Raw genomic sequence first — 14,578 nt, forward strand, 5'->3', positions numbered from 1 at the left:
ACACACACAACATACATGCACACAAAGGTTATAGTCTTCTAAACACAGTTAAGTGAAGAAAAGCTTCAAAAGCTCTAAATCAAATTTTAAAACCCTTTATTATAAACCGTGGCAATACTGTGGCTATTATGAAAAAATTGTAACTGCTAAAAAAGCAAAAAGAAAAAATACTGGCAAATTTGAAACTAGCAGCAAAAAGCAGATAAAAATAGAATGGAAGGTAACATAAGACTACTATCAAAGTTCTGAAGTTGATCCTGTGTAGGGTTGCACTGAAGTCGTTTCAAATTGGTTCTTGAGGAACTATTAAAAAGTCCCCTCAAATATTAAATTGCTGCACTTTACAAACAGTGGAAAAGAAAAAAGTATTTGGAATGTTACACACACACACTCAGAGGAAATGTATTAGGCATATTAGTTTATAGTCTTTGTTTATGACCTTCAAAAAGTTTATAAAGAAAAATTTAAGTGCCAATGTAGTGAAAGAAAAATTTCTAAAGATGCAAGTCTGAGTGCATTTATCAGGTCTAAGAATACATTTGAAGGCTGGGGGGCAAGGCATGACTGATGCACATTCAAGAAGAAAACATCGTGGAACCCATAAGGTAGGTAGAGTCCTCTGGAGAGTGTTTAGAATTGAAGGCGTGTTAAACTCAGACTACCCTGAAGGAGATTCCAAAGTATGTGCAGTTCTACAGCCCTTCATCAGTTGAAATCTGTTTCACAGCGGCCAATAAATAATTAAGACTAACTTTTTAGGAAACTGGTTTTTCATACATTCAAACACAGAAATCTTTACCACACATGCAGAGCTGATCTTCTATAACAGCACAAATACGAATCCTGGTTTCAGAAGAAAAGCACATTAGCAAGGATTTTTTTTTTCACAGGTTCTTACAAAAATGTCTGAAGCTGCTAGACATCTGCAAAGAGGGGATAAGTTTAGATTTCCTACTGATTTTGGAAGAAAAGAGATTCTATTCTCCTAAAGAAGCCAGCCACCCATGAGCAGGGGACCTGTCTTCAGAATCTAAGAAGCATAATGTCCTTAGTGCTTAAACTCATGGCAAATTCAGATCCAGAAAAACGGGTAGATATATCAGGGGAGAGAAATGAAGTTTGAATGTGTACAGTATACTTTGGAATAAAATGTGCCTCATATGTTCCAATGGCTCAACTGCTCTCAGAATGGCATGCTGCAGGGCTGGAGGAGACTCGGTTCTCTGCAGTTAGGAGCTGGGAGAGAGAGATCTCTGTCTCCAGGGACCTTCTGGGCTGTGACCACAGGGCCTTATTTTTCATGAGTGCTTTCAGTTAGGGAATTTATGACCTTACCCAGATAAAGATTTCTTTTGGTTACTTTCTCTTTAAAATCAACTGATCAGGCAAGTTACTGGTAGTATCTTAAGGTGCCAGCTAATTCAAATTAATGCCCATCAATAACTGCTGCTAGGTGTCAACTGCTGTTGCTGAACAATCAACCCCCAAAAGACCTAACTAAATAATCTATCACACTAGGTGCTTTTACTATCTTGGATTTTTTGAGCTTTAGAGAAATAGTCTTTGTAAGACGACTTAGAAACTGCTTCTCTCTGGCTTTCACTCTTCCTCTTCTTCCTCTTCTCCTTCCCCTTCCCCTTCCTCCATGGTTTCCACAATGAGCTCTGCTGTGCAGGTGGCTTCTCCGAGACTGTTGACAGCCTTGCAGGTATACTTGGCATCATCATCCCCGCAAACATCACTAATGATTAAAGAGCAGTTCCCATCCTCGTCGTAGTCTATCTGGAAGTGGCGGGACTCCCGGATTGACTGGTCATCTTTGAACCAGACAACTTCAGGGTCTGGGTATCCTGCAGCACAGGGAGGGAACACAAGTTTCTTATCAATTCGTGCAAGCAATTCGTAAGCAATCTCTATTGATTAACGGGGTACAGGGAAAGTATCATGATGTTGGCTTTTAGCATTTGTTTTGAGATTTACATTTGGATATGGGCATATATTGTAAATACTGATATCCAAAACCCCGCAAAAAAAGGTGTCATATAGTCATGTCACTTACCATCCACGTGGGGCTTGTACTGCCTCCCACCTTTATACAGATCTAGAGTACTACCTGGAACACAGCCTTGACTCCAACTGCACTCCTAGAGCTAAATAAATAGGTCCTTGGACGAAAAGAAAATTTCTTGTATAATAGTTAAATAAATTTTTTTAATGTTTAGTTATTTTTGAGAGAGAAGGCGAGAAAGCACGAGTGGAGGAGGGGCAGAGAGAGAGGGAGACAGGATCTGAAGTAGGCTCTGTGCTGACAGCAGAGAGGCTCAAACTCACAAACCATGAGATCATGACTGGAGCTGAAGGCAGACACTAAACTGACTGAGCCATCCAGGCGCCCCTGTTCTCTTATTTTTTATTTAAATGTGTTTAAGTTCGGGGTGCCTGGCTGGCTCAGTTGGTTGAGCACGACCTTTGGCTTAGGTCATGATCTCATGGTTCATGAGTTTGGGCTTTGTGCTGATAGGGCAGAGCCTGCTTCGGATTCTCTGCCTCCCTCCCTCTCTGCCCCTCCCCTGCTAGTTTGGGCATGCTCCCTCTCCCTCTCTAAAAAATAAATAAATATTAAAAAACATTTTTTAAATAAAAAAAAAAGCAAATAGGCACGAGAGATCTTTGGAGATGATGGAAATATTCTAAAATTGGTTGTGTGATTGCATAATTCTGTAAATCTAACAGAAGATAATTTAATTTTATTTAAATTTAAATTTAATTTATTTAAATAATTTTATTTATTTAATAAATAAATATTTAATTTAATTTATTTAATAAAATAATTTAATTTATTTAAATTTATTTAATTTAAATTTATTTAAATTTAAATTAATTTAAATTTAAAATAGGTAAATTTTATGGTATGTAAATTATAACTCAAAGCTAATAACAGCTCTATAATAAATTAGAGGAGCTGATAATATTGCTTAAAAGAAAAGCCATTATTTGTTTTAGTCTGATCCAAAGACAGATAAACTACTTATGGATAACTGGAAATTGGCCACATGGGTTAGCCTCATTTTATATATTAGTCATGTTTATGCAAAGTTCAGCATTTAAAAAATATTATATATATATATATATATATACACACACATACACACATCATATGTATGTATTATATATGATATATATACACACACACATATAGGTCTTTACAAATATACAGGGGCGCCTGGATGGCTCAGTCAGTTAAGCATTCAACTCTTGATTTCATTCAGCTCAGGTCATGATCTCATGGTTCATGAGACTGAGCCCCATGTCCAGCTCTGTGCTGACAGTGAGAAGCCTGCTTGATATTCTCTTTCTCCCTCTCTCTCTCTCTACCCCTCCTCTGTGCTCTCTCTCTCTCAAAATAAATAAACTTAAAATACACACACACACACACACACACACACACACACATATATATATTTATACAATCTGAGTTGTTCTTAAATTTGGGAGAAATATTTTTATAGGAAAAAAATTACACATAAGAACTTAAGAATTCTAGGGGCGCTTGGGTGGCTGAGTCGGTTAAGCGTCTGACTCTTGGTTTAGACTCAGGTCATGATCTTGTGGTACATAATTTCGAGCCCCGCATCGGGCTCCAAGCTGAAAGCACGGAGCCTGCTTGGGATTTTCTCTCTCCCTCTCTCTCTCTGCCCCTCCCCTGCTCACTCTCTCTCTCTAAGTAAACTTAAAAAAAAAAAAAAAAAGAATTTAAGAATTCTAACATTCTTTTCAAGTAGAATTTTGTTTTTATCAAAACTGCCTCCATATGCTTTAATTCCTTCTCAGTGTTCCAGTGGAAGTTATGCAAATATGAAGGAATAATCCCAGACAGAAAAGTACAAAGATGATAATCATTATGTTGTAATAATGTTTAAAAAGGAAAAAAAGGAAAAAGAACTTCAGAAGACCAAAAACAGTGTGGTGATGGAGAGAATTCGGAGCTTCTCGCAGCGCCCCCCAATCTGCACACTTCCACACTAGCAAAGGCAACACATCCACCTTTTTTTTTTTTAATTGAATGAGAACAGAGAAAGATTATGATAGGCACTGCATTTACAAGGCAGTTTGAGAATATAATGATGCAGGAAATAAACTGTTTCCATTCTTCACTTTGGATTGCTTTACCCAAAAGGCATTATCTAGTCATACTGCTGGAGAATTTTAAACTGTAGGAGGCACGATTTGTTCTGACTGCTGTCCTGTGCTATGCAGCCTTAGTAAAGTTGCTTAATGAACTTCTGTGCTTTATTTGGTCAGACTCAAATGGGAGATAACCCTCCACTTGAGTTGGCATGCAGTAGTCACAAACTGGAAGCAAAGAACCTGTCTTTTTTTGCCCTTATCTTTCTAGAATGTTGCAGTCTGTGGAAACTGAAATGCTTTGTGTCACCAACATTGCTAATTTCTCAGGTGCTATGCTAAGATCCCTTAAGTTCTCTTGAGCACTGGCAACTCAATTCTGCTGCCACATTATTCTTGGCAGGCGGAGCAGCATGGGGAAGATGGCATAGGCGTCTGGATCCCAGCTTCCCTCACATTGAATGTGAATGAAGTCACATTGCATGCTCAGTCTCTGCACTTGCCAATCCCACACCTTTTTCCTGGACTCCATGACACCTTGAACAGATGTAAAAGGTTTCCCCCTTTCACCTATGTCCTCTCCCAGCATCCCCAGAATGACTCAGGCATTAGACATCATCAGGTAAGGGCCAGAGGCTCAGAAGAGTTAAATCACCACCCAAGTTCACACAGCCCACAGCTGAGCAGAAGGGCCTCCGACTCCACATCCTCTTCATGCCAGCCTTCCTTTGAAGCTTCTTGTGGGCAGTTCACAGGCTTCTCAGAAGCCTGCAAAGCTCATTTCATTAAGCCTCTTCCATAGCCAAATAGGTCTGTGATGAGCCACTCACATCAGTGGTTGATATGAATACGTAGAATATCAGAGGCGCCCTAGGTGAGTCACTGAACGGCACCAACCTTCAGGAGGCGGAGTGGGGGCAGTGGGCCAACTCCTCCTGACTAAGTTATCTTCGCTTGCGTCCTGGCTGCCCAGAACTGACATTCTGCCTGGGGCACACAGCAGGGCCCACCCGCCCACCACGCCACACTTTTGTGTGGTCAAAGTCAAGGGAAGAACCGCTACAACTTACCTTCAATCTTGCAGTCAAATCTAGCAGCGCTTCCCTCCACAACTTCTAAATCACGGATGGTCTTAGAGAAATAGGGTTTTACATGGGGCTTTTCCTCAGCAACAGCCTCAAGGAAAGCTTGGGACACATCTTCTAGGAGACAGGGAAGGAAACACGGTCAGTTCTTCATTTCCTGTTCTCTTCCCTGGTTTAAAAGTTGATTTTTTTTTTTAAGTTGCTGTAATTCAGCAAATAATGTGGCTTAGGGGATTGAGTCAAGTACACCTTTCTCCTGGGGACAGGTTGGCCTGCCGCCACATGGTTTTGGCAGAAGAGAGAACTGTGACAAAACTGTGGAAATGTTTGAACTCCCTCCTTCCTTTATGCTGACACACTGAAAAAGGAAATAATCTTTAAAAAGGATTTTTGGCTGCATTCCATGCTGTCTCAGGATTCAGTGGAAGGGATCGAAGAAGGACAAACCACACCAGCTGTCCCAATCTCTGTCCCTGCTTTGCCCTCCCTCCTAGAGCAGCAGGCCCTTCACCTGCTCCTTGGAAAGGGGGTCCTAGACATGCCTTTGATTTACCAGTAGTTCTGTTCTCCACACTCACCCTGCCTTCACAATGTATGACTACGGATGAGGATCTGGGATTGGTCCAGGGAAAAGCTGTGACTTGGAGGGGCTCCTATATACCCTCCCTTCCCTTCAGGCTATTTCTGGGTCATCTGGGGAGTGTGGATCAGGAGGGACCAGGCCCACGTGTTGCAGACTCTGCCCCCAGCTGCATCAGAGCAGCCCAGCAAGCAGCCTCGCCAATTACCCTGCTTTTATGCACAAGAGGGATCTAGACCTAGCTTCTCACCTTTGGATGCCAAAAACACCAGGCAGCGGGAGTTAGGGGGGTGTCTTTGGCCAAATGAGGTGCCTCAAGAAGGTAAAGGCCAGACCCTGCATGCACCTGGAGCTTGGAAGAGGCCAGAGCCTTCACTGAGGAGATGGTTGGGGCAGCATTTCAAAGGCGGTGTGCAAACAGCTAACTGGCCCTACTGGTCTCCAGGAGGAGCCCTGTCACGCGCAGTCTACCCCATTCAAACGGCATGTTTCAGCATCGTGACAAGTGCCAAAGGAATATGGACTAAAGGTCATTTTTTAAAAAAAAGAAAAACACAAAGGCAGTAAGAACATGGAAGGATATTTTTTAAAAAGATACTACTATATGTGATTTTTACGTTTACCTATCAGTATACAAATCTCACTTTTCTAATGAGAAAAAAGGAAGCTTTTAATGAAGTCTTCACTAATTCTTATGTAAAATATAGGGAAAAGAACATCGGAGGTCACCTGGTCCTATGAGACAATAACTTTCCCTCTGAAAGTAGCTAAACTTAACGTTGAACAATTAAAGAATAACTAGCAGACTTAGTAATTTTAGGGCAACCTAAAAGTAGTTCTGAATTTTATCCTTATAGTTTATATTATCAAAAAAACCCAAACCCCCCTTAAAACCTCAAAATGTCCCTCCATCCCTCAACCCTTCCTTTCTTGCCAACTAGAGCAAATCTTCCTGGAGCTCCTTACCTTCAGATTCTAATTTTTCTGCATTGAGCGGGCTGGTTGGTGATCCTGTTGAGGATTTCCTGCCACTGAGCCCTGAGATCATTGCCATAGAGGACAGTCTTCCAATGGCTCTCACAGCATTGCCCGTTTTCTGGAAAATAGACACTGGCGTTGGACTCAGGCGGTGTCCCTGGTTCCCGTTGGGCAGTGGGGCTCGGGGAAAAGAGCCTAGCCCCAGAGGTGCAGCTGTCCTTGAAATGAGGACCTCCCCAGTGCCGAAGTTCTGCCAGAGGAGTGAGCCCAACCTTGCTCTGCTCAGCACTATCAGCGTGTCAGAAGATGTTCGGAGAATGGAATGGGGCCTGGAACCAATGTGTGCGTTAATGTGACTAAACAAGGTCAACATGAGACAAAAACCCTTTTCATACTGTGCTTCAACTCCCATAAAAGGGATAGTTTATATAAAGCAACTGCAGGCTGAGACAGCTCCAAAGACTTATTGCTGACGAGGCCCAGTGGGGCTGTTTCTCGTAAAACAATACTAGCAATAGGATTTTAATTGGTCCAGAGAAAGTTACTACGGATCCCACAGGTCCTGATGCAAAGGGAAAAAAAAAGCATTCCATTGACCTTGGGCAAGTCGCTTAACCTCTCTGGGCTCCAGTTTCCTTCTCTGTATAAGAAGGGGGTTGGACAAGATGATCTCCAAGGTCTCATTAGTTCTGTTTATGATTCAGATACTTAAGAGATTTCCAGAAACACTCTGGCTGGCCCCAGCACAAGTCTGTGAATGCACAGTGAAGTTCTGGAGGGGTGCTCTTCCCTGATGTACACCCAGCCATCAAAAAGAAGCGCCCGAAGAAATGAAAAGCAGCGGCGCTTTGCTTTTCTGAGATGAGGAACCTTGGAAGAAGAGAGAATTTCTGCTGAAAAGGATGCCAGAACTTGAGATGAAAATTTTCTTTGTATTATGAAAATTCTACCAAGCACAGGATTTAGATCAGGAAATCCCCAATAATACACAATCGTGTCTATGTTTCTCACCTTCAAGTGAAGTTTCTTGCCCCTTTTCTAAGGTCAGTGGAAAGACGAGGTGAGAAACTAAGGCATAAGCAACTCTTTCCACCCCTACACCCAAAACATCTTTTTAGGCACCCAGATACTGTATGTCCAGAGTGCAGACGTTACCACAGGCTGGCTGCTCAGAGAGAAAAGAAACAGCCTGTACATAGGCCAGTGGCTAGCACTCATCTACTGGACTGTAAACTGTCCCTGCAAAGCCATCTCCTCCTGAACTAACTTCATGCGCTCAAGTATTTCAGTAAAGCCTCACAATTTTCGACTATCAGGAAAACCAGTATATCTCCAGAAAAAAAGATTATTTTGAAAGTAAAGGATTACAGGGCACTAGGGACTCATAATGGTGTGTATGTGTGTGTGTGTGTGTGTGTGTGTGTGTGTGTGTGTGTGTGTGATTTAAGTGGAGATCTGCTATGACCACAGCCACTTTTCTGTTTGTCACATGCCATCTTTATTGCAGACTATTTTCATGCACTTTGGACATTCAATCCTGCTCTGCCCTCTGGCCATCCACCCTCTTGCACACATACATCACTGCAGTGTGGTAATGTTTATGGCCCTCTGTCACCATGGTGAAGCTGGGTCACTCTGAACAGAGCACAGAAAGCCCCAAGTGGAGGTGATACAGTGGGTGGGGGAAAAAGGTGAGAGATGACAAATGACCAACTTAACTGTGTGCACAGGCACTGTGGCCTTGCAGGCAAAATACCTGCAGACTGAGCCCACTTGGCAGTCTTTTCTGCTCTTCTGGGAGAGGAGGTTACTGGTGACATCACTGACCTGTTTGTTGTGCTAGCTGGAGAGACCCAGCTCTTCCCCTGGGAGCTTATCCTGACCTCAGGAATGGGTAAGAGGAGGTGCCAGCCATGGCAGCCCTCCCTATGGAGCTGACGTCAGACCAGACTATTTCCTGGTCAGCCAAACTCTCAGATCCAGCCCTTCTGGCTCTTGATTCCCTTTATCCAACACAGATTGGTTTGCCTGGGCCAGGAGTTTGTCAAATGAGAGGGTTCATTCTCAACAAAGGTATGTTACTGTGTGACTCTGGGCAAATCAGTTCCCCTCTGTGCATCTCATGTTCTTGGACCAGAAGATACAAATCTCCCTATAGCTCTAGTCTTTTGCAGAAAGACTAGGATTCATACATGTGACTGTGTAGCCCACGGGCTCCCTAATTCCAAATGCCCAGATTGTGACTGATCAGGACTGTCTTTAGGTATGGAATAAGGAAGTCTTTCCTCTTCCACTAACAAAATGACTAACATGACGTTACCAGAACAAGGCAGATAAAAGAGAATATTTCAGAGAAGGGATCATATACACATTAACAAATAGGCTATACATAGGAGGAAATTTTCCATCAGATGGAGTGATACAGCATATAATTTCTAAGACAAGGACAAAAGTAAGAAGTGCTTAGTAACGAAAATCTTAAAAATAATCTCCATCAGAATTCAATCTTTGGGAACTAATTTATGAAAAAAAAATCAGTAGGGAAATTGTCAGAACTAGAAAAGAAATATATATCTATATGTTCTAGTCTTTAAGTTTCATGACTCTGAGCTGAAAATTGGTTGCTGCTTTATTAAGACTTCTGGAAATTTTTAGAATACCAAGAAAGAAAGTTTCAGTTCTCCAAGTTCCATCCTTGTTTGGAGGAAGTCTTTTTCTTGTCTGAAGGCCATTGCCAAGGCTGGGTTCCTGTGCTCCAGGCGGGCGGTGTCTGTACTGGCCTCCCTAATGCCACTCAGACTCCCTCCCCTGGAAAAGCCAGCCAGGGTGACTAACCGGCCTGGTTTGCCCAGGACTGAGGGGTTTCCCAGAATGAGAGTCTTTCAGGGTTAAAGCCAAGACAGACCTTGGCACACTGGAGCAAGTTGGTCACCCTGGAGCCAGCCAACCATCCTAGACCATACATATATATCACCAGCTCCAAGACTCCAGTTTTCTCTGAGAAGTGCATAATATCCAAATGTGATGGCCAAGAGTACTCTCTGCTATCCTGAGTCAAAAGCTTTCTTCTCTATGGCCCTGTGGTCCATACTGCAGAAGTCTTTGTGGTTCTCAGAAAATAAAGATGGCTGCCCACAGGCCTCTACTTCCTAGTCCTTAGCTTCCAGGTTGGTTTCTTTTTTTTGTTTTTTTTTTAATTATTTTTAAATTTACATCCAAGTTAGTTAGCATACAGTGCAACAATGATTTCAAGAGTAGATTCCTTAATGCCCCTTACCCTTTTAGTCCATCCCCCCCCACCCCCAGCTTCCAGTTTTACAAGCAGAAGCCCTGTTATCCTGCTCAACTCACCCTCAGTGCTACTGCTCATCACATCTTTTGAAAATTCTTTTCATACAAATAAAAAACATACCCTCTTTCAGAATAACTTCATTCTAAGATCAATAATATGATTAGTCATCTAGATGTTGCCCCACTTGTAGGGATTTGCTCTCATGTTAGTTCCTTCCTCCCGGGCCTTTTATGGAAACCACATCAGGATGATAGCAAGGAACCTTCTCTTGTGCAACTGTAGAGATCTCTGGGCCACCCGTATCTCGCCTGGCCCTCTCCCTCCACCACAGTCTACCCCATTTTATTCCATGGCACTCTGCTCCCGACCACACAGAACCTCAGCTGCTCTGAGAGGGAACCCCCTGGTCCAGGTGTGCTAAGGTCCTGATATCTGGGGTAAAAAATGTGGATGGTCAGATGCTGCTGAACCATTATCAGTGAAATTACACTTCAGGGACATCATGTGCCACGTGGGATTCTATAGACTACTTTTGTGTGTAATTTTGTGAAACCTAACCACTATTTTTGTGGAAAAACCATTTCCAAATGCTCCTACCTATGTTAAGATATGAAATCAGGGGTGCCTGAGTGGCTCAGTCAGTTGAGCATCTGACTTTGGCTCAGGTCATGATCTCACAGTGAGTTTGAGCCCTGCATAAGACTGTCTACAGTCAGTGCAGAGCCTGCTTCAGATCCTCTGTCCCCCTCTCTCTGCCCCTCCCCTACTCGTGCTGTCTCTCCCAAAAAAGAATAAACATTAAAAACAAAAAGATAGGAAATTAAGGTTTCTCCTCTGAATTCTATCCTTTTCTTTCCCTTCTCACTTCCAGAAAACCTTATGGCCAATAGCACTGTTAACAACAAGAAAAAAATTTAAGCAATTTAAAATATCAGCACAATTTATTGTTCCCTGACCCATTAGATTAAAAAATTTCATTTATTTCCTCTCCCATTTCCTTTTCTCTGCTCCTGTCCCCTGCGTTTAGGCCCCCCCTGGCTTTGGTTCATCATTCAAGCAAACCCCAAAGAGACTCACTGCACTGAGGACAGCCCCACCCCCACACCAGCCACCCTATCCATGCCAGAAGTACCACTATTTCTTTGAGATCTGTCAGCCATTGGATCATTAATAAAGCCAACTTAGGTTTTGTGGACCCCTTTTTGTTTTTTAGAAACTCAGCTACTCTGATTTCACTGGATTCAAATGACACTAGAGGGTAAGGTAAGCGGCACAGGTGTTCCAACTCGCCTGGCACTTGAGGGAGCCAGGAGGTCCACCTAAACCTTCACTGGGGACTAACCAACAACGGACTCCCATCGTGGGGGAGTCCTGGCCGAGCCACTCAGGGGAAGTGGTCCCTTAAACCCACATGCCCAAAAGCTGCCCCTTTGCCTCTGCTCCTCTCACCCTCCATGTGAAGTTGTACTTTTTGAGGATTTAGTCATCGCGTATGGTAAATTACCAGCGTCCCAGTTGCCCCTAAAACAGAGATCTCCTTTTTCTCTGCCACACAGACAAGTTTTACATGCCCTAGTTCCCCCGACTGCCCAGCTAAAGGACTCTGCTCCTGTCAGGGTGAGTTCCTCTGTGCTTTCTCCTCTGTGCAGTTATGCCCTCTTCTCTTCTTCCAGCCCATTTTCCATGACCACTTTCAAAGTTCTGCCCCTGGCAGCATTTCCTCACAACCACATCCAGCCTCTGGTGTGACTGGCTCCATTCTCCCATCTACACTCACATATATGGGTATGGTAGGCTATACTGATCGTTTACGATTCTTGGTGTGCATGGTGTCCTTTTATGTCCATTTGCTTCAGTACCCTACTACACTATACATTCCTTGAGTACCGAAACCATGTACCCTCCAGTAGCCCAGGAATTTTGTAATACTAATAGTGATAATAAAAATAAAACAGCTGATGACAAATTCTCTATGGTTTTGGATGACAATTTCATGCATCTGTTAAAAATCAGAGGCAATTTTACATCATTGTTAAGACTGTACTTTGGAACCAGGCTCTGGGTTTGAATCCTTTTCCATTTACTAGCTACATGATCTTCAGTAACATTCCTAACTGTTCTCTGCCTCAGTTTGTCTGAAAAGTGGGGATAATAATAGTACCTGCCTCCTAGGATTAAAAGACTCACTGCATAGAAAGTGCTTTGAATGTTCCCTGACATATGGCCAGCCAGCCATAATATTAGCTACTGGTGTTATTTTCAATCACTTACTATGTGCCACGCAAATTGCTCAAAGCCAGATGAAGATTATCTCCTGTATTTCCCACAATAATGCTGTGTGATGTTGGTGCCACTATTATTCCCCACTTTACAGGTGGGAAAATGAAGGCACAGTAAGGTTGTCACTCGCCCAAGGACACATAGTAACATATAATCTCCCTATGGAGAAGGGTGGGGACCGTATCTCTCTTTGTAGATCATATGCCCTCCTCCTTCACTATAAAGAAATATAAGCCTATCCCACTACCTTTAAGGAGATCACATTCTCCAGGGTTGCCAAAAAGTCTTAAAGATGACATTGCTCATCCCTAGCCACGAAGACATGAAATGTCACTCTTGGTCCCAGACTATTTTAAGATAGACGTAAACACTGTTGGATTGAGGGTAGCTTGAATAAAGCAAATGTAAAGGGCAACATCCAAGTCCAAAGTGACTCCCTCATTACCTGCCATTTCCTCCTTGCCATGTACTTCTTCATCCGGTCCTTTGAGAGTTTCTTGGCCTCCATGTTCTTGGTGTCTTTCATTAGCCACGGATGCTGAAGGCACTGGGTGCAGTTCAGGCGGTTTCTGATGGAGGCAGAGATCAGAGGATTTCTGAACAGGAGGGGACCTCAGAGACTGCTGGTTAGATCAGAAATGGGAGGTCACCTGTCCTCGGTCCATCCACCATGATCAGGGTTACTGTGCTCCTGGCATTTTTCCTCTCTTGGTCTGGGTTACACTGACTAGATCAGAATAGGTTAGTGTTAAGGCCTAACCACCAAGTAAGCAGGTGGAGTCTCATGACCTGCCCTTGGGTCTAATACTCGGGCACCTGGGTGGCTCAGTCAGCTAAGCGCCTGACTTGGGTTCAGGTCATGATCTCACAGTTTGGGAGTTAGAGCCCTGCATCAGGCTCTGTGCTGACAGCTCAGAGCCTGGAGCCTGCTTCCCATTCTGTGTCTCCTCCTCTCTCTGCCCCTCCACTGCTCATGCTTTGTCTCTCAATAATAAATAAACGTTAAAAAATTTAAAAAAAAAAAAAGAAGTCTAAGTGCTGGAGGGCAGATATTCTAGGGTGGGGTCATTCTACTGGTCACGTGGGGAAGGGGCTGTAGAGGCCTAATCCTTTAGCCTTCCTATCTGGTGGAAAGGAAGGTAAAACATGAAGCCTAAATCTCTGAGAATCACTGAGTTTTCATGTCTTGTGATGTGGTTGAGTATCAGATTTTTCTTGTTAAAACTCAGAAGTATGGGGCGCCTGGATGGCGCAGTCGGTTAAGCGTCCGACTTCAGCCAGGTCACGATCTCGCGGTCCGTGAGTTCGAGCCCCGCGTCAGGCTCTGGGCTGATGGCTCGGAGCCTGGAGCCTGTTTCCGATTCTGTGTCTCCCTCTCTCTCTGCCCCTCCCCCCTTCATGCTCTGTCTCTCTCTGTCCCAAAAATAAATAAAAAAAAAACGTTGAAAAAAAAAAAAGAAAAAAAAAAATTAAAAAAAAAACAAAACTCAGAAGTATGTCCTGCATACAATCTATGCATTATGACAACCTTACAAACTGTACTCAAACTCATTTAATCTCTCTGAAAGCTCTGGGAATCTAGAAATAATTCAGGGCCATCACCTTAGTTATAATAGGACTAATAAAGTCCAAAGAACCAGATGCTAACACACATAGAAAAAAGAGTATGAGGGGTGCCTGGGTGGCTCAGTCAGTTAAGCGGCCGACTTCGGCTCAGGTCATGATCTCGCGGTCCGTGAGTTCGAGCCCCACGTCAGGCTCTGTGCTGACAGCTCAGAGCCTGGAGCCTGTTTCAGATTCTGTGTCTCCCTCTCTCTGCCCCTCCCCCGTTCATGCTCTGTCTCTCTCTGTCTCAAAAATAAATAAACATTAAAAAAAAATTTTTTTTTAAATAAACGTTAAAAAAAATTTTAGAAAGAAAAACGAGTATGAGTAAATTTGCTAAGTATAACAAAATGTAGTGATCTTTAGATAAAAGGATCATGGATTATTTTAATTTTCCTATATTCAAATTTTCTACAACTTACATCATTAATTTTATACTAGATGAATATTTTTCAAAGTGCTGAAAGGTGGAGATTTCTGGTTAAAGAGATGCTAAGTTCAAGAGTTTATAGGAATCGAGTATCTTGACATTTGAAATCAGTTCTTTGGTGAATCCATTTTATGAGCACAGAGGGTCTAGTACAGCTCATTACTGAATTAATTCAAGGTCAGATGAGAAAACAGATATATCCA

General features: G+C 42.9%; 1 protein-coding gene across 9 annotated transcripts in view; it reads right to left on the bottom strand.

Annotated features, from left to right (window-relative positions):
* Positions 1-79: 79 nt before the first annotated feature.
* MYLK (myosin light chain kinase) overlaps positions 80-14,578 on the bottom strand; it is a 278,996-nt gene continuing 264,497 nt past the window's right edge. For 6 of the 9 annotated variants that reach the window (XM_042903128.1, XM_042903127.1, XM_042903125.1 and 3 more), the window contains 4 exons: positions 12,786-12,909; positions 6,757-6,886; positions 5,196-5,327; positions 80-1,850 (listed from right to left, as the gene is read on the bottom strand). In XM_042903128.1, coding sequence (XP_042759062.1) covers positions 1,600-1,850; positions 5,196-5,327; positions 6,757-6,886; positions 12,786-12,909 — 637 coding nt within the window. In that variant the 3' untranslated portion in view covers positions 80-1,599. Of the gene's footprint in view, positions 1,851-5,195; positions 5,328-6,756; positions 7,225-12,785; positions 12,910-14,578 lie in introns of those variants that run through there. The other 3 variants (XM_042903126.1, XM_042903133.1, XM_042903132.1) reach the window with 3 other exon arrangements.

This window comes from Panthera leo, chromosome C2 (assembly GCF_018350215.1).
Source record: "Panthera leo isolate Ple1 chromosome C2, P.leo_Ple1_pat1.1, whole genome shotgun sequence".
Classification (NCBI taxonomy): domain Eukaryota; kingdom Metazoa; phylum Chordata; class Mammalia; order Carnivora; family Felidae; genus Panthera; species Panthera leo.